Source organism: Hydra viridissima, unplaced genomic scaffold (assembly GCF_058129835.1).
Source record: "Hydra viridissima isolate aposymbiotic clone 2 unplaced genomic scaffold, HvirCarnegie_v1 scaffold_10, whole genome shotgun sequence".
Lineage (NCBI taxonomy): Eukaryota > Metazoa > Cnidaria > Hydrozoa > Anthoathecata > Hydridae > Hydra > Hydra viridissima.
Window position 1 is genome coordinate 1,080,278 of NW_028324309.1, and position 20,114 is coordinate 1,100,391.

The 20,114-nt window shown below is 29.9% G+C and overlaps 3 protein-coding genes across 4 annotated transcripts in view; all 3 read right to left on the bottom strand.

Moving 5' to 3' along the window:
• Nucleotides 1-355: 355 nt before the first annotated feature.
• Nucleotides 356-3,537, bottom strand: LOC149882529 (uncharacterized). Its single transcript, XM_090065454.1, has 5 exons — nt 3,218-3,537; nt 3,086-3,142; nt 986-1,154; nt 679-809; nt 356-577 (listed from the first exon to the last, which is right to left on the bottom strand). Exons 1-5 carry the CDS (start codon nt 3,371-3,373, stop codon nt 494-496), a joined length of 597 nt encoding a protein of 198 aa, XP_089921580.1. The 5' UTR covers nt 3,374-3,537; the 3' UTR covers nt 356-493.
• A 6,090-nt stretch (nt 3,538-9,627) lies between these two features.
• Nucleotides 9,628-13,010, bottom strand: LOC149882530 (ATP-dependent DNA helicase PIF1-like). Its single transcript, XM_090100238.1, has 2 exons — nt 11,925-13,010; nt 9,628-11,104 (listed from the first exon to the last, which is right to left on the bottom strand). The coding sequence occupies exon 2, from the start codon at nt 10,035-10,037 to the stop codon at nt 9,684-9,686; it is 354 nt and encodes a 117-aa protein (XP_089956364.1). The 5' UTR covers nt 10,038-11,104; nt 11,925-13,010; the 3' UTR covers nt 9,628-9,683.
• A 2,036-nt stretch (nt 13,011-15,046) lies between these two features.
• The window catches only part of LOC149882531 (uncharacterized), a 107,167-nt gene continuing 102,099 nt past the window's right edge, over nt 15,047-20,114 (bottom strand). Inside the window, exons 2-6 of one of the 2 annotated variants that reach the window (XM_090100236.1) lie at nt 17,917-18,086; nt 17,785-17,841; nt 15,685-15,853; nt 15,378-15,508; nt 15,047-15,276 (exon numbers count right to left, since the gene is read on the bottom strand). In XM_090100236.1, the coding sequence (XP_089956362.1) occupies nt 15,193-15,276; nt 15,378-15,508; nt 15,685-15,853; nt 17,785-17,841; nt 17,917-18,072 (597 nt within the window). In that variant the 5' untranslated portion in view covers nt 18,073-18,086 and the 3' untranslated portion in view covers nt 15,047-15,192. Of the gene's footprint in view, nt 15,277-15,377; nt 15,509-15,684; nt 15,854-17,784; nt 17,842-17,916; nt 18,250-20,114 lie in introns of those variants that run through there. The other variant, XM_090100235.1, reaches the window with a different exon arrangement.

Sequence of the window (20,114 nt, forward strand, 5' to 3'; positions counted from 1 at the left end):
ATTGTTTAAAGCACTAAGTGGTTGGATTATTTGTATCATAGTGGTGAAATAGCCGATGTTAACATTTTACTACAGTTATTTGTTGTTACGAACAAATAACTGTAGTAAAACAAACAACTATTTGTTGTTAGAAATTGGTTACTTATGAAGGAGTCGGAGTCGGAGTCGGGAGTCGAAGTCGGAGTCGGAGTCGGAACAGCAGCTTACCGACTCCACAGCCCTGGTTTGAACATTATTGCTTGAAACCTATGGTTCCTCATGGGAATCTGATTTTGTTATTGTGATGGAAGCTGATAACAGTCTCCTAAACCCACCGATAATCCTGAACATATTTTTGTTAAAAATTGAGTAAATATTTTAGCAAACAATTATTTTCTATAAATCAATATAATATTTCTACACACACACACACACACACGCACACGCACACGCACACACATATGCAATTGTTTTGAATTATTGGTTTGAGAAAGTTTTCCTTTCTTTCTCATTGCTATTTTTGTTCATATGCCGGGGGTTGAAAATTTCCTTGCATCGGCCCATTTTTCGGCATGATCACAGCTCCGGTGCTGCTTTGCTAAAAAAAGAAAAGAAAAAAAACGCAAAATAAATTTACAGTGTGAAGCTTAAAGATTTGAATAGTAATCGAATATTAAGTTTACCATAGTTTAAACTTACTCTTCTACAGCAAACCGCAGCGCAACCCAATATACTTCCAGCAAATGCAACTCCGACGGCAATAACTATGAATGCAAGGAGCATGGTAAGGACTGATGCAATTGTTGAAACAACTTCACAATCAGAAACTCCTAAAAAAAATGTTATCAGGCAAAATTATTAATTTATATCTTTGAACTTTAGTGTTCAAAAGTTTCATTTTTTGGTGTTAGATTTACGTGTAACTGAACTTCTTTTACAAGGAAACGAACTCATATTTTGGTACTTATTTACTGTTCGCAAATTTCATTTTTTCGTTTTAGATTACCGGCAATAGCTTCTCCATTACAAACGCACTGTTTTGAACTTTCGATGTATCTACAGCTCTCTAAAATAGACGCCGCAATCCTCCAAAAAGCAATAACCAAAGCCAAAAGAATTGCCGCAATAGATTCAATGAGAACAGCAATTATATTTAAAACCATGAAGGCTATCATCTAGAGAAATTGTAAAAAAATATATATGTATTAAAAATGTAATGTAAGAAATGTAAAAATTGTTGAAAAAATCATCTAAGAAATTATTATACAAATCAAATTATTTAGATTGATGTGCACATCTGATTTTCTTTATTCCATTTTAGGTATAAATAACACAAAATTTGAAAACGATTTGTGAAGTTTGAGGAATGCATCAGAGAGCTTAAAGTTTCATATGAAGTAGATCATTTTGAAGTATGTTAATGTACAGTATCATATTCAAGATTTATGCAAATATTTTGAAAGCAACTTTTTGGAGTTCAATGGTAATTTTACAGTGATACTGAAACTATTGAAAAAAGCATTGGAAGTATTTGGATATGTTATCCAGTATTTAACATATATTGGCAAGTCGAAGAGACTGAATTCAAGATGAGGTTGCTTTTTTTGTGTTTGTTTTTTTAAACTGGTTTTAAAATATGTAAATTTTCAGCACCTAAAGCACCTTTGACATTCAATATATATAAAACTTATAGTGGTTGTTATTAGGAGAATTCTAGAACTTTAGAACTTTAGAGCATGGTGTTAGGTATTGTGGTACAGCATTTGACTCTTCTTTTGAAGCTTCTAATGCAAACTGGTTTGCTTGATTTTAGCATTAATGGTTTGCATTTTCCAAATGACTTTGAAATCTTCAAAAAAATCAACAAGTTGGGGATTGATGTTGAACCAAGTAAGTTTTTCAATAAATTTTCACGAAAACTTCTAAAAAATGTGAACCATAAATGATATCTTTCTTAACTAATGTTGCAAAAAAATACAAGCACCATACAGACGTCTGGAATTCGCAGCTGCTGTTTCAAATGATATAATAAGTTTATTTTAAAGTTTCTACCCTGTGGTTTTACATACAGAATGAGAAATATTCACTCCTGTTACACTAACAACCTTTGGAACTCTAAACTGCTTTTCCATTTTTGAATTAGAAATGAGAACAGCAACTCCTTCTTTAGTGTTACATCAAGTTAGTGCAATACATAAGTTAGTATATATGCACAAGTTAGTTTTATATGAGATGGCAGCAGCTCACCATCAAAGTAAACAACTAATAGATAACCAGCTGAGAGCTTTTCTTTTGAAGAAAGTTTACATCGATGCTTTTGTCTTGCCCCTCTAATGATCCTAAATGATACTGAGAGTTTTGAAACATTATATGGTTGAGCACAGTATAATCCGGCTACAGCTGCAGCTGCAATATATCTACCATTTTAATTACTTAAACTCGTAGGGCATACTGTAGGCTCCAAATCCTGGGAAATGATAGTAGATGAGCTGAGATTTTCAGCTTAACTTAGTTGATGATGGTGAACCATTAAAAACTACAATGTCTTCCTCATAAGATTGGCAATCATTAGCTGAATAGTTTGAATTTTACTCACTGCAGTTTTTCTTCTCTCTTCTATTTTTATACAAAACGATGCCTTTTTTTTCTTCTTTCTCTGCTAATTTGCATCAGTTCCAACAATAATATATTTACTCTCGGAATTTTTATCAATTAGAAGAATTATGTCTTCGTCATTTTTTTATCTTGAGAGCCAGGCAGGCCCCAGAGGGTGGCCTATTGGAAGTAATTCTGAGAAAATGGCAAAAGAACTTGTAAACTAAAAAATCAGATGAATATATATATGTTTGCTGAATGCATTAGCTTTTGTACATTTAAATGCAAATAATCTATTATCCTTCAGAAAAATCACTTCTAAGATATACTTATGTAAAAAAAAGTACAACCAAAGTATAATAAGATAAATAGTAATAATAATGTAAATGATAATAATAATAATAGTAGTAATGATAATATAATAATAGTAATAATAATAATAGAAATAACTCTAATGATAATAATAATGAAAGTGATAATAATAATTAATAATAATAATAATAATACTCACTGAACAGCCGTTCTTTGTTATGCCAGTTATTACCCCAATTATTCCAGGAACAATAAACTAGGAGATGATAAAGATCAATAAACTAGAAGATACTCAAAGTTGACAAAATTACTTTATTATATTTTTACTTACAATTAATCCAGCCCAGTAGGGCGTCAATGATAAAGATAAACTGGCTTTTCCTGATAGCACAAAAGCAGCTATTGAGACAATCAATCCAATTCCAGCTTCAATACCTCCCAATATCAAAGCAACGATTGCATGGTTCTTTTCTAACTGAGCTACCATTTTTATTTATTTTACTACATAACATTATACATTTATAAAATGTAATAGCAATAACCTTGTTTTTGGTTCAGCAAAAACAATCTATTCGATTATTTGTTGCGGTTAACATCTGCTTATGTACTACATTACTTTGTTGCGGCTAACATGCGCTTATGTACTACATTATTTTAAATACGTTTCACAAAGTAGCTTTTTATATGGCATCCAAGAATATTCCGTTTTTTGTTTTTTTATGCTTAAAATGTTGTTTCAACCGTGAATAATTTTAGGCAAATATTTGTTTTTGTATTTATTATTTGTAACTCGTAGCAACAACAAATAGAAGTAAAACAATAGGCCGGGTGAATAAAAATGAGCAACTGCTTTTACTCAGTAATTGGTCAGCTTTACGTGAATAAAAACTTCACCAGTTTTCTTCATATTTTTATTCGCGTATAGGTAAGCAATTAACTCAGTAAATGCTCAATTTTACGTGAATAAAAACTTAAGAAAAGTTTTTTAAGTTTTTATTCACGTAAAGCTGACCAATTACTGAGTAAAAGCAATTCCTCGTTTATAGTCACCCGGCCTAATGTGATTGCAAATCTCGAATGATGAATCTCGAATGATCTCTGAAGATTTGTCAATTAGAATAGTTATCAAGTTGATAGTAATATAGCGTTTAGATTATGGTTTTGGTTAAGCAGAAGTCTTTTTCTTTTCTTTTTCTTTTTTTTTTTTGGGGGGGAGGGGGGAGAGGGGGGGAGACGGGAATGGTTTGTTACTTACAAGCAGTATTAAGAGTATTGAAGTAAGTCAATACTAAAACCAATATCACGAAAAGCTTGATTTGGTCACAAAACGTTTAAAGATGCATCAAACCCTTTTTTTTGTGGTCTTTTAATTTAAAAGTAATTAACAAACAATAATTTAAAAGAATTTTCAAGACAACAGATATATGTCTTATAATTCTAAAGAAATTTGTCACAAGACTTTACTATTTACATTTAAACAACTGATTGATTAGCTGTTTTTTATTTTTTTAGTTAATCTATTTATACTGAAATGGTAAAGCATAAAGTTTACACTAAGATTTTTTGTGCTGATAAGCACGTTATCATTTAAAAGGAGGAAATCATAAATCATATAAAAATCATGTGGTGAAAATCATGTGGTGAAAATCATGTGGTGAAAATCATGAGGTGAAAATCTTAAGTTAAGAATGTTGGTATTTTTCATCATCTTCGAAGATGAACAACTTTTAAAATACTGCTCTTGCTAAATTTTAATAACAATACCAGTCTTGTTAAAAATTAAAAACATGAAGAGCCATGTTATTTCTTAACTAAGTTACGGTAATACAAAGTTGTTCTTGATTGACTTAAACCTTAACAAGGCATGACCAAAATGGTCTAGTGTCGATCTGTCTTGTCTCTCTGACTTGGATTCTGGATTCTGTTAGCACCAAAAGAATGGTTTTTTAGGAATTCTTTCTAATCCCTAACTCATTAAGACCAAAAGAAGCTATAGAAAAAAAGAAGCCATAGTTAGTTTGACGATCAACTCCTTACAGTTGTGGAAATGACCAACTCCTCACAGTTTTGAAAATGCTTTTTTGTTTACTTTTGACCCAGATCCAATTTTTAACAGAATGTTTGAACTTTAAAAATCAAATTAGTTTATATATTTTTATACTTTTTTAAATATGTAAAATGGCTTTGTTCACTTTAATATTGGTAATGAGTGTATGCTTTATAAAACTCTTGTTTTTTTTTAAAATAATAAACAAATTACATGAATTACGAGTAAAATTACTCGAGCCACATGATGCACGAGTCACATGACTCGAGTCACGTGACATACGAGAATGAAGGGAGTTATGAGAGTTACATAAATTACGAAAATATCAAGAATAACGTAAATTACATAAATTATGTTAATTAAATGAATTAATTACATGAATTATACGAACTACATTAATTATATGAAGTACATGAATTACATAAAGTAAAATTACTCGAGCCACATGATTTACAAATTTTCCAATTTCAAGTTTTTTGTTTAATTTTTTTTTTTTCTTTTTTTTTTTTTTTTTCGTTTGTTTTCTGAAATGATTTATCTGCAATAATAAATCTGCAAATATAGGCCAGCCAAAAGAAACCAACAAAAATAAACCCTACGAATGACTTTTATCAATTTTTGTAAATTGACATTCAAAACACGAAGTTGAAATCTTTGAAAAGAACACAAAAGTTATTTTTATGAGTTTTTTTTTTTAAGGTTAAAACTTTTTCACTTTTGAGTTTCTGTCTTTCTTTTTTTTCTCTTCTGTCTGTCTTTCAAGCACAATTTAACGATTCGTGAAACTGTTGCATGACTTTTCAACATTACTGGTAGGGTTATTACGTTAAAAAATTAAAACTCGAATTAATATTCCAGATTTTGTAACAATTGTAGAAAATTGCGCATACCTCGTCTGAAGTATTAAGTTTTAGATTTTTAACACCCTTTCTGCATGAAGATGATATATTCTTTTGAAAAAGGAAGTGTAAATTATTTTATTTGAAAATGATTTACAGAGTCTGTAAAAAATAAAACTTTCTGTTAACAAAAAATGTGGTTGTTAAGGAATTCGTTTGATGCCCATCCACAACATATTTAAAAGAAAGATGTGCATTATTACATAGAAATATAATATAAACATAGAAAAATATAAACATAGAAAAAAAAAAACATAGAAAAAAAAAAAAATGATGATGATGATTACATGAGAGCAGAGTTGAATTAGAACAAAAATAAAATAATGAGCTTATATGATTCTACTAGCGCACAAGATGCTGCTTCTTGAAACTGTTGATAACGGCTTCGTCAAAAAATCTGGTGTGTTGGATATGGGAGGGTATAGAATAACTGTTTTATCCGACGGTAAGTTTTGATTTCAATTGGTTGTCGGTTCCTTTAACAATTTAGATACGAGGGCATTAATGTAAGATAGATCAAACAACTGACAGATAATGTAATGCTATTAAAATTTTAATGACGCAAGTGAGAATTTTAATGTAAACAAATTTGGCTGAATGTCAATATCAAATTAATCGAGGATTGAGTACAAAGCTAACATGATTCGGCAATGAGAAAGTTTTCAGCACTTTTTGATAAAACTCTTTATGGTTTAAATGCAACACAATCAAATACTACATATCTAACTATTTTGTTTTCAACTAAATATAAAATTTTGCAACTTAATTTTATAACTTATGTTTCAAAAGGTTCACTTGGACACGATAATAGTAGATGGTGTAAATTTATAACGTTTAATCGTGTAAATTTATAACGTTAAATAGTGGTTGTTAAGATAGAGCTATTGAAAATACTGCATCATTTGGAGATTATGGGGGGTTTTAAAGTTTTCCACCTGTAGTAGAAAAGCGGGCTCGCTGGCTTGCCACAGCATTTCCTTTTTATTTTACCACGCTCGCATATGCTAGCTTTACCACATAATACACATACCTTCATAATACCATATCTTCACTAAATATGCTTTGAAATATGAATTTTCCTAGATATAAAAAAAACTTTTCACCGATATAAAAAAACTAAAAATTAAAGAAAGTATGTCAGATGAATATCAGACCACGAAGAAGGCACAGTTTCATTTATGAATTTTCCAGAGTTTTTTTGTTTGTCAAAATCGGTGGCCGTTTCTTTAAATACGTTAAATAAAAGGATGAGGTTTTTTCTTTGTTGTAAAGAACTACTTGTTAAACCCTTATACAAGCAAGTCACGCACAAGGAGCTTATTGCCAAAAGTCTTATTTAAACAATCATAGGTATGTTCCAAGTGTTGCAACGCACCCTTTTTAGGAAATGACAAAAATTTGTCCTAAAATAATAAAAGGTACGGAATGATAAAAACTTGCATTTAAGGCTAAGATTAAGTAATATGGAACGCATTGTGATAAAAAGTCATAAAAGTTCATAAAAATAAAAGGGGTAATAAAGTTCGCTTTTTTTTTTTTTTTTTCTTACTAAGTGAGTGGAGGCGCGAATCAGCGCTTGAAGTTTGTAGACAAATCTACTAATGCTGGACTGAAAGTTGGATAGTTTTTCATGGGTGGAATGTTTTATTAATTAGTGAGATTAACATTGGACAAAATAATGCATTTCGGACACAACAGATAAAATATTTATTTGTCAAATATTTGTATCTCCTTATGCGTAAGAAGCATCGTTTAGTTTTCTATGAGGCTCAAGTTTCAACAAAATGAGTCTGATCATTTTATGTGTAAAACAATAAAAAACCAGGCAGAGTGTGTTAATGATAACACCACAGCAGAGGTTGCTATTAATACTGCTTTTGACAACTTTAGGATTCTAGCTACCAGTAGTTTGCATTTTTATATGACTGGCGTATCTGTATCCTCACTGGAAAGTTTGCTTTGGAATTTGCATCAATATTTTGCTATGGTTGTACAGCAAACTATGCTTGTAATAGCAGTACAAGAAAAACATTCTATTCCATCTGTTTTTCAACTTGGTTTAGCAAATGAAGTTCAATCTTTAATGACATATTTTTGGTCATTGTTTCAATAATCTAAAAACTCTGTATGACAAAGTATTTTGAATAAAATTGTAAAACTGCGATTTGCTTTCGGATAAAGTTTTATCCGTACTTAATTTTCATCAAATTTTTAACTATGTTAATAATAATTAATTATACTAGCAAAAAAGCAACCCGTAATACGGGTTATGGTCGGTCTGTTAATTTATAGTGGCTGTTTTCCACAATTTAAAGTTGCAAAACCATAACTATTACCCTTTTAGAAAAACGCCTTCAAATTAAAAAATATGCGGAGGTAAAATAATTTACCAATTAACATTTGAGTAATTTACAACTGAAATAGGTCATATCAGTGTAAGGCAGAACCATTTTCCTCGACATTCAAAACAATACGTTTTTAGTTACTGACACAAAATATTACTTCCTCATGCTTTAAATTGACGAAAAAGTAAAGCTAAATTCGTGTTATTTTTATAACGTGAACTTTAATTAATAAGATTAATATAAAGCGAACGTAAATTTTACATGAGTTGATAATTCTTAGGCATCCCCTTGATACATATTTCTTTAACAAAGGAAATTGTCTTTAAAACGTTAAATGCACACAACTAAATAAATTTATTCAAAATATCTGACCATTTGACTATTGCTATTTAAGGCACTAATCTGACCATTTTTATATATGCCTCTTTGTTTCAATAATTTTTAGTAAACGGTTATTTGCTACCATTTATTAAAAATTCCTTTTGTTACTCGAAATTTAATTCTCTTTAATAATTTGACACTAATAAAGGACCTCCCTTCCCCGTTTTTCCCTTAATGGTGGTAAGGAGAATAGATTTATCTTTATTAAGAGTTATAAAGTTTTTGATGAAGACCTTCTACCAGAATAATAAAATGTAAAACAATGATTTACATGTACAACAATTTTTTCTTTTTAATATATATAACAATTTTTTCTTTCCTCAAAAGTGTTGCAAATGCAAACTAAGATAATTAATTAGTTTAACACCTTATAAAATTTAAGTAACTCGATATTTGACAAATGCGCAAAACTACAATTATAACCCAAAGATCCCCAAAGTTACGTACAACAAATAATTAGGAGTAAAATAGAGAAGATTTATAAAAATTGAACTAATTGCATATATTTATATCATTTTAACTGACAAAAATTTACAATAAAAGGTAATCAGGTTTTTTTTTATAAATCATATAAATGCGTCAATCGTAAATCTTGAAGAAAAAAAAAAGGAATTATAATACCATAACATTTATCGAAAATTTAACTATAAAATCTATTTCGAAGTACAAAAGGATTAACATAGCTAATATATATATATATACATATATATATCTTAATATAATTAGTACAGAAACATCGCTGGGCTGGCAAGGTTATCAATCTTGCTCAACATAATCCCAAGTCACACCACTTTGAAAACATGGAAACAATATAATTTAAACATATATACAACTATAAACGAATATGGTTTTATATAACACATTTAAACACATTTTATAACAATATTAAATGACAGATATATTTATCAAAAACTATAAAAAATATATATATATTAAAATAATAAATAAATTTATACAAACAAAATGTGCTAACAACTTACAAACAGTAAATTTTCAAAATAAAAATCTTAAGACTATAAATTAAGAACATTAAAAAATAAAACATTATTTGTGTAATACTTTTCATCTACCACACCTTGAATGAGATGTTTATTAATTTAAAAAAAAAACAACTATTAAATGCTCTCATTCTTGAACATTCTTGACTATGAGAGAAAAATGGTTTTTTTTGAGATATACTCCAACTCTATTAAATGTTTGACCTTGACTTTTATTAATTGTCATTGAATAAGCCAATCTGACAGGAAACTGACGACTTTTCAGAACAAAAGGTAAATTAGAACCTGATGGAGCCAACTGAATTTGAGGAACAAAAACCTGTTTACCACCAGAAACACCTGTCAAATCCTCTGCATCAATATAATTATTTTGAAGAGCACAAACTTTTATTCGAGTACCATTGCATAACCCAGCTTTGAGATCTAAATATCTAAGTAGCATTATTACACAACCAATTTTCAATTTTAAACAATGTGGCATACCTGATGGAGTTAAGCTGTTCAAACACTAAACAGGAAAGTCATTTCTTTTATTAAGGTCATCAGTATCAATTTGATCAGCACTTACATAAATTTTGACCTTACCCGGCAGACATTCAAGCACTTCTTCATTGATTGATAATGAATCAACATTAGTTGGTATTAAAATCACGCATTTAGAATAATCATTTTGATCAGCATCTCCAAAAATCTTTTCAACAATCGATTTATTTTCTCTAATAATGCACTGATTTGGTATTTTAATGCATCTTTTTTAAGGATCCTCCTCTTTGACAGGTATTGTTCCATTCCCAAGTTTTAGTAGCCATTGGGAAAATTCACCTTCCCCATCTTCTACTCTCATATTTCCAGTTCATGCAAACTTCTGCACACATTGCCAATGCAAAGAACATTTTATACACAATTCTACTATCTCAGCTGGTTGTCCTCTTTTCACAACAGGCAGAATTTGCGTAAAGTCACCACCAAAAAGAATGATTTTTCCTCAGAAAGGAAAGTTGTTGTTGCAAATATCTTTTAACAACCTATCAATTGCATTTAATTCTTTACATGCTCATGTAAGGCATTATACTGGTTGCTTCTCAGTTTGTTTTGGTTATTTCTGATGAAAGCAAGGTGCTGGCCTTTGATTTTAACATACGCATCAATAGCATATTGCTGAAACAGTTTTTTGCCATAAAAGAGTGAAGAAAAAAATTGTCTAACTGAAAGTTTATATTGTAATACTGAGAAAATGTAACATGATTTCTAATCAATGTAGCACGTTCAGGGTTGTGAACCAATTGATTATGCCAACCAACATCACCCCTTGGAAAAAATAGAGGATAAACCATAGGATCTAAGTTGGCAGACATACTTGATAGAGTTTTAAGAGGATGACCTCTTGGGTAAATAACATCTTCCCTGGAAACAGGTAGTACACCAACAAATACAACTACAACTTCATTATGTGAAGAGAGACTAATAGCAATTATAGCGATTATAGCAATTTATGCTGGAACATCATGATTCCAAAAGATTTATAGCAAAATAATGTAGTAAACAGCGCTAAAAACAAAATCAAATTGAGATAAAACAAATTGTATATATGGCAAAATAATTTGTATTGGCTTTTAGTAAATGATTAAAAGCAGTGATTTTTAAAAAAATTACCTATTTAACATTTTTAATAAAAGACACAAACATGAAGTTAAGCCAAATGTCTATTAACTCAAAAGATAACAAAAAAACATCACAGCAACAACACACAACAATAAGTTAACATATGAATATAATATAACTTAAGTAAGATAATATTCATATATAACAATACATAAGTAACAACATTACACAAAATGTTATTAAAATACATTAGGTATTTTTAGAATAATCTTTAACAATAAAGGCTTGAAAACAGCAAGACCTAAAGCAGTAATAGTTTGACACTAAAAACTATCGTGTAACCCTCTGTTAAAAGTACATCACTTGGCAGGCAGAGTTGACAAATCTTGCTATACACGTTTACCAAGTCACAGCACAAAACACGGAAACAACATAATATAAACACATGTACCAACTATAAACACAATAAATGTGATTAAATAAGTATATAAGGTTATATATATACCTTATATACATATTTCAACACAATTTTAAAACAATTATATAACACATATTAGCACATACACGAACAATAAAAAAACACTTTACATTGTTGTAAAAACATATTGATAAAACAACTATAAGGCACTTCTTTCAACATATACATACATATCAAAAAAGCATATATGCAAACAATGTGTGCAAACAAAAATTTTAAAAATAACGCCATAAAATTTAAAAAGATTCAAAGTAAACAAAATATATATTTACAAACAATACTCATTACCTTCTTTTTTTTTTCATAAGAACTGTAATCCTCATAACAAAATTTAACCTTTACATACAATAACATGTGACATGCATGTCAGTGTTGGCACAAAATTTTAATTTTTCTAAATTTTCTAAAAAAGAACAAAAATAATTTAAAATAATTTTGCCAGTGGAAATAAAATTGCACCACCAGTATGAAAAGCTTTGTAAATATGGTTTAAAATTTTGAATCTTTTTAAAATGTACAAGCTTTACCATTACTAAAAAAGCTATATGAAAATGAGCTTATTTGGAATTAAATATAATGAAAACTTTAAAGGGTTTAGTCTAATAGAGAAATGTCGTGTTTATTTACAGATGGTTTTAATGTAAACATCATACCATATTTAAAGACAATTATACATTGAGAATTCACGACTATTGTGATGAATTTGAGGTATGTGACTCAACTGCATTGCACAGAGCATAAACTTTGTGCATTTTACTTCTTCTTGGACAATGTAAAAGAGCAATATATTTCATAGCTTCAGAATATAAGCATATATTTCATAGCTTCAGAATATAAGCTTATGCATTTTATACGAAATAGATATTTGTTAAGAAATACAAAATATGCAAGCAAATTTTAATGCATGCTTCCATGCGCTGGTTTTTTAACGTGTTAAAAGTTCTGGCTGTTTTCGTCTTCAGTGAATGACTTCTTAGGTTTTAAAAAACAAAATTTGACTGAACGCTTTATGAAAATTTGAATCAATAAAATGCTTTGTTGTTATTTTGCAACAATTTCTGGTTTAAAATACATTTATTCTAGTGGTTATGACCATGACAGAAAAAACAAACCAGTTTATTGTACATACATTGAGTTCGTCAGCTCTGCCTCGCCGAAACTTCAAATCTTTTACTTTACTACATAAAGAAGAAATTCCTTTGTCTTTCAAAACTGATCATATTATTTCGGGGTCACAATATTGCGTAATTTGCTGATTTGTGACAAATATAATGAACAACTTCATATCACTCTTAGATACTTGCGTTTTAAATAAATTTTTTCCAAAAGCCTTTCCCAGCATATTTGACGTCTGTTCTACGACGATAAAACAGTGCACATAATATTTATGTCAAACTTGTTTATGGAACGAGTCTTAAATAATTATAATTAAGCAGTAAATTCCTAATAGTTAGTCCTAATAACATCTACTATTTTTAACTGAAGCATTAATTAAAAAGCAATAACATTTTAAAGTGAATTAAGCTACTCTAGATAATAAAAGATAATAAAAATGTAGATAATAAAGATATTAAAAACTTAAAAAACAAATATTAAACAAGTAAAAATAGTTTTTGTTTAATAGCTTAAACAAAAAAGTAATTTATCTTAATTTTGCAACATTTTTCCTTGCTTCCTTTTGTCAAAGATCAGTAAGAATGGTGTCATTGTAACCGTAAAGGAAGGGGTTCAAATTTACATAATGTTTGGATCTTTATAAGCTCTGTTCATATCACAATTGTTAATCATAACTTATTTTTAAAAGGAGAAACCTGCGGAAACACTTTGCAGTGTTTAACGGAGATAATAGTGCTCAATCTATGCAAAACAATGCGAACTCAAGTTGCTATTGGAAATCATTTGTTATCCTAAAGTACAACCTTAGCTTGAGTTTTTAATTTTCAATACGATTTATAATACCCATGTGCCAGCATAGAAAGCGAATGCTCATTATGTTTATCAGTGTTTTAGAGCTAGACAATAGTGCATAAAAAAACGTTTCCCTATTACCATGGTGCTGGGAATATCTCATAAAGATCAGTGAGAACAGTGATACCATGTCCAGATCAATCCAATGTTTGAACCAGGGCTGTGGAGTCGGAGTCGGAGTCGTGGAGTCGGAGTCGGAGTCGGAGCTCATTTTGGCTGGAGTCGGAGTCGGAGTCGGAGTCGGAAAAATTGTACCGACTCCGACTCCGGTTTAAAAAAAATCTTTCAAAGTTTCATAATTTTCATAGGGATTTTATAGTTGTTACAAAACTACAAGTCCCAGAATCCTCTGAAAGCTGTAGGATATCCAGACATAATGGGAATTGTAGTTTGCAACAACTGGAGGACAAGGAGTTTGACATGTTATTTTTAGGCCTTTAAAACAGTGATAAGCAATAGGGTATTTTGCTGCTTATCACTGAGAATCATATATCACCTCCCTTGCGCTCTCCTCTAGCTTCCGTTAAACTATATAACTTCGTGATCCCCTAACTCCCGACTTAAAATGTCTGGCACTGTGCTACATATTCTTAGTAGAAAGCTAGGCGTGCCACCACCAAGCACCAAAGAGTTGCTCCACAAACAGAAAGACTGTAAGTATTCAATTAGCTTTGTTTCTCTGAAGAGAGAGAATATTAGAAAATTAGTGATTGAAGAAGCTGTTAAATAAAAAGAAGAACTTAATGAATGTCTCAAGGGACGCCTTGTGTTTCTTAACAGAGTGAACTATTTTGCAATCAATGTTTAATTCTTTTTTGAAAAAAATGAAGCAGTTCCAAGACATTGGCAGTAAAAGACGCCAAAAATAATCACACCAGCGAATTTCTCCAGGTCTCAGTAGAAAAGATTCTTAAAGAATATGAACTTAAAGAAGAACAAGCTCTTTCATGTTTGAAATATTGTCCAACTGACAATATTTCAAACATGATTTTGACAAATTCATAATGTTATTAGCGACTGCATAAGAGTTTATTGCATAACCAGAGTTCAGAAAAGTTGTTTATTCAGAAATTGTTTTCTTATAAATATTGTTTAAAGCACTAAGTGGTTGGATTATTTGTATCATAGTGGTGAAATAGCCGATGTTAACATTTTACTACAGTTATTTGTTGTTACGAACAAATAACTGTAGTAAAACAAACAACTATTTGTTGTTAGAAATTGGTTACTTATGAAGGAGTCGGAGTCGGAGTCGGGAGTCGAAGTCGGAGTCGGAGTCGGAACAGCAGCTTACCGACTCCACAGCCCTGGTTTGAACATTATTGCTTGAAACCTATGGTTCCTCATGGGAATCTGATTTTGTTATTGTGATGGAAGCTGATAACAGTCTCCTAAACCCACCGATAATCCTGAACATATTTTTGTTAAAAATTGAGTAAATATTTTAGCAAACAATTATTTTCTATAAATCAATATAATATTTCTACACACACACACACACACACGCACACGCACACGCACACACGCACACACATATGCAATTGTTTTGAATTATTGGTTTGAGAAAGTTTTCCTTTCTTTCTCATTGCTATTTTTGTTCATATGCCGGGGGTTGAAAATTTCCTTGCATCGGCCCATTTTTCGGCATGATCACAGCTCCGGTGCTGCTTTGCTAAAAAAAGAAAAGAAAAAAAACGCAAAATAAATTTACAGTGTGAAGCTTAAAGATTTGAATAGTAATCGAATATTAAGTTTACCATAGTTTAAACTTACTCTTCTACAGCAAACCGCAGCGCAACCCAATATACTTCCAGCAAATGCAACTCCGACGGCAATAACTATGAATGCAAGGAGCATGGTAAGGACTGATGCAATTGTTGAAACAACTTCACAATCAGAAACTCCTAAAAAAAATGTTATCAGGCAAAATTATTAATTTATATCTTTGAACTTTAGTGTTCAAAAGTTTCATTTTTTGGTGTTAGATTTACGTGTAACTGAACTTCTTTTACAAGGAAACGAACTCATATTTTGGTACTTATTTACTGTTCGCAAATTTCATTTTTTCGTTTTAGATTACCGGCAATAGCTTCTCCATTACAAACGCACTGTTTTGAACTTTCGATGTATCTACAGCTCTCTAAAATAGACGCCGCAATCCTCCAAAAAGCAATAACCAAAGCCAAAAGAATTGCCGCAATAGATTCAATGAGAACAGCAATTATATTTAAAACCATGAAGGCTATCATCTAGAGAAATTGTAAAAAAATATATATGTATTAAAAATGTAATGTAAGAAATGTAAAAATTGTTGAAAAAATCATCTAAGAAATTATTATACAAATCAAATTATTTAGATTGATGTGCACATCTGATTTTCTTTATTCCATTTTAGGTATAAATAACACAAAATTTGAAAACGATTTGTGAAGTTTGAGGAATGCATCAGAGAGCTTAAAGTTTCATATGAAGTAGATCATTTTGAAGTATGTTAATGTACAGTATCATATTCAAGATTTATGCAAATATTTTGAAAGCAACTTTTTGGAGTTCAATGGTAATTTTACAGTGATACTGAAACTATTGAAAAAAGCATTGGAAGTATTTGGATATGTTATCCAGTATTTAACATATATTGGCAAGTCGAAGAGACTGAATTCAAGATGAGGTTGCTTTTTTTGTGTTTGTTTTTTTAAACTGGTTTTAAAATATGTAAATTTTCAGCACCTAAAGCACCTTTGACATTCAATATATATAAAACTTATAGTGGTTGTTATTAGGAGAATTCTAGAACTTTAGAACTTTAGAGCATGGTGTTAGGTATTGTGGTACAGCATTTGACTCTTCTTTTGAAGCTTCTAATGCAAACTGGTTTGCTTGATTTTAGCATTAATGGTTTGCATTTTCCAAATGACTTTGAAATCTTCAAAAAAATCAACAAGTTGGGGATTGATGTTGAACCAAGTAAGTTTTTCAATAAATTTTCACGAAAACTTCTAAAAAATGTGAACCATAAATGATATCTTTCTTAACTAATGTTGCAAAAAAATACAAGCACCATACAGACGTCTGGAATTCGCAGCTGCTGTTTCAAATGATATAATAAGTTTATTTTAAAGTTTCTACCCTGTGGTTTTACATACAGAATGAGAAATATTCACTCCTGTTACACTAACAACCTTTGGAACTCTAAACTGCTTTTCCATTTTTGAATTAGAAATGAGAACAGCAACTCCTTCTTTAGTGTTACATCAAGTTAGTGCAATACATAAGTTAGTATATATGCACAAGTTAGTTTTATATGAGATGGCAGCAGCTCACCATCAAAGTAAACAACTAATAGATAACCAGCTGAGAGCTTTTCTTTTGAAGAAAGTTTACATCGATGCTTTTGTCTTGCCCCTCTAATGATCCTAAATGATACTGAGAGTTTTGAAACATTATATGGTTGAGCACAGTATAATCCGGCTACAGCTGCAGCTGCAATATATCTACCATTTTAATTACTTAAACTCGTAGGGCATACTGTAGGCTCCAAATCCTGGGAAATGATAGTAGATGAGCTGAGATTTTCAGCTTAACTTAGTTGATGATGGTGAACCATTAAAAACTACAATGTCTTCCTCATAAGGTTGGCAATCATTAGCTGAATAGTTTGAATTTTACTCACTGCAGTTTTTCTTCTCTCTTCTATTTTTATACAAAACGATGCCTTTTTTTTCTTCTTTCTCTGCTAATTTGCATCAGTTCCAACAATAATATATTTACTCTCGGAATTTTTATCAATTAGAAGAATTATGTCTTCGTCATTTTTTTATCTTGAGAGCCAGGCAGGCCCCAGAGGGTGGCCTATTGGAAGTAATTCTGAGAAAATGGCAAAAGAACTTGTAAACTAAAAAATCAGATGAATATATATATGTTTGCTGAATGCATTAGCTTTTGTACATTTAAATGCAAATAATCTATTATCCTTCAGAAAAATCACTTCTAAGATATACTTATGTAAAAAAAAGTACAACCAAAGTATAATAAGATAAATAGTAATAATAATGTAAATGATAATAATAATAATAGTAGTAATGATAATATAATAATAGTAATAATAATAATAGAAATAACTCTAATGATAATAATAATGAAAGTGATAATAATAATTAATAATAATAATAATAATACTCACTGAACAGCCGTTCTTTGTTATGCCAGTTATTACCCCAATTATTCCAGGAACAATAAACTAGGAGATGATAAAGATCAATAAACTAGAAGATACTCAAAGTTGACAAAATTACTTTATTATATTTTTACTTACAATTAATCCAGCCCAGTAGGGCGTCAATGATAAAGATAAACTGGCTTTTCCTGATAGCACAAAAGCAGCTATTGAGACAATCAATCCAATTCCAGCTTCAATACCTCCCAATATCAAAGCAACGATTGCATGGTTCTTTTCTAACTGAGCTACCATTTTTATTTATTTTACTACATAACATTATACATTTATAAAATGTAATAGCAATAACCTTGTTTTTGGTTCAGCAAAAACAATCTATTCGATTATTTGTTGCGGTTAACATCTGCTTATGTACTACATTACTTTGTTGCGGCTAACATGCGCTTATGTACTACATTATTTTAAATACGTTTCACAAAGTAGCTTTTTATATGGCATCCAAGAATATTCCGTTTTTTGTTTTTTTATGCTTAAAATGTTGTTTCAACCGTGAATAATTTTAGGCAAATATTTGTTTTTGTATTTATTATTTGTAACTCGTAGCAATAACAAATAGAATTGAGAAGTAAAACAATGTGATTGCAAATCTCAAATGATCTCTGAAGATTCGTCAATGAAAATAGCTATCAAATTGATAGTGATATTGCGTTTAGATTATGGTTTTGGTTAAGCAGAAGTCTTTTTCTTTTCTTTCTTTTTTTTTTTTTTTTTTTTTTTTTTTTTGTGGGGGGGGGGGGAGACGGGAATGGTTTATTACTTACAAGCAGTATTAAGAGTATTGAAGTAAGTCAATACTAAAACCAATATCACGAAAAGCTTGATTTGGTTACAAAACGTTTAAAGATGCATCAAACCCTTTTCTTTGTGGTCTTTTTATGTATCAATAAATAACAAACAAGACCCAGTAAACATCGAACAGTTGGTAAGTAGTTGGCCCGATCCTAATAACCAACTATTAGCTACAGTTGGGCCAACAGTCGGCTATTTAGTTGGTACCGTGAAAAAAACGTAACGCTTTTACCAACACTTAGCCAACTGTTTTTAAACAATTGTTTGCCATTAACGGCCCAACAGTAATAAAACAGTTGGCTAACAGTTGGTACCATTACCGGCCCAACTATATGATTTTTTTTTCGCGATTTCTTAAATTCACTTTTGCGCTTAAATTGAAAGTGCAAAAGTTATAAATCATGTTTTGAATATTGCTTAATAACAAAGTATAACTTTGCTTTTTCATATTTAATTTTCTATCTAATAGTGATTGTTTGTATATCAGACTTTACCAAACAGTATTACTGTCGACACAAAATATTGTATTATTTATTGATAACTTAGTTGAATACAAAAAAAAGAACAAATTTTTTACACTTTTATTTCCAGACCGTTAAAGAAAAATATTTACAAATAAAGAACTAAAAATATTCTATTATTGTAGTTAATATTATTAAAGGTTTGAAACTAATATTGGCAACTTTAATTAAAAATAATATTGTAAAACGCTAATATTTAAAAACCTGGCGATTTATTAGATAATTATTAATAATAATTAAGAAAAATTAGATTTATAAATAAAATCAAGAAAAATAAGCTTTTATAAATTTTCAAAAGAAAATAATAACTAAATATTCTTTTCATTGATTAACTGCAACTGATTTTTTATAACCTTGCTTTTCGTCTGTCTATTTATTCGCCCATCTCCTTGATCATTTGCGCCCTGAAACCATCTTGAAACCATCGGGTAAATATCTTTATCCTTGGAATTAAGATACTGAATTCTTACTGCTGCTAAAAGAATAAAATGAAAATAAATTTAAAAACTCAATTTATTTTTTGTTTAAATATAAATTATTTTTAAGTTATTTTTAAGCTTTTATACGTATACTTTGCAAATCAAGAATTACATTAACTGGTTAGCAGTTTTAAAAATATGTGCATATGATAATAAGTTCAAGTCACCAAGGGAGAATATAATATCTTACAAATTTACAACTAATGACAACACTGGTAATTGTCATAAGTACTAACATATTATATTCTTTCTTAGTGTTGTAAACATATTTTTGTAAATATAAAAATACAGTTGACTTTAATAGACTAAAAATTTACATAACTAGTAATACTTACATAGTAATCACTTTAACACAAAATGATAACATCGCAACTTAACCTTGCCCATTCCAGTAGCTATCATCTTACTTGAAGATCCGTTTAGATTACATAAAACGCTAAAATTTTTGGAAAACATGGCTCCCAACACACATCATATGTATTTTGGA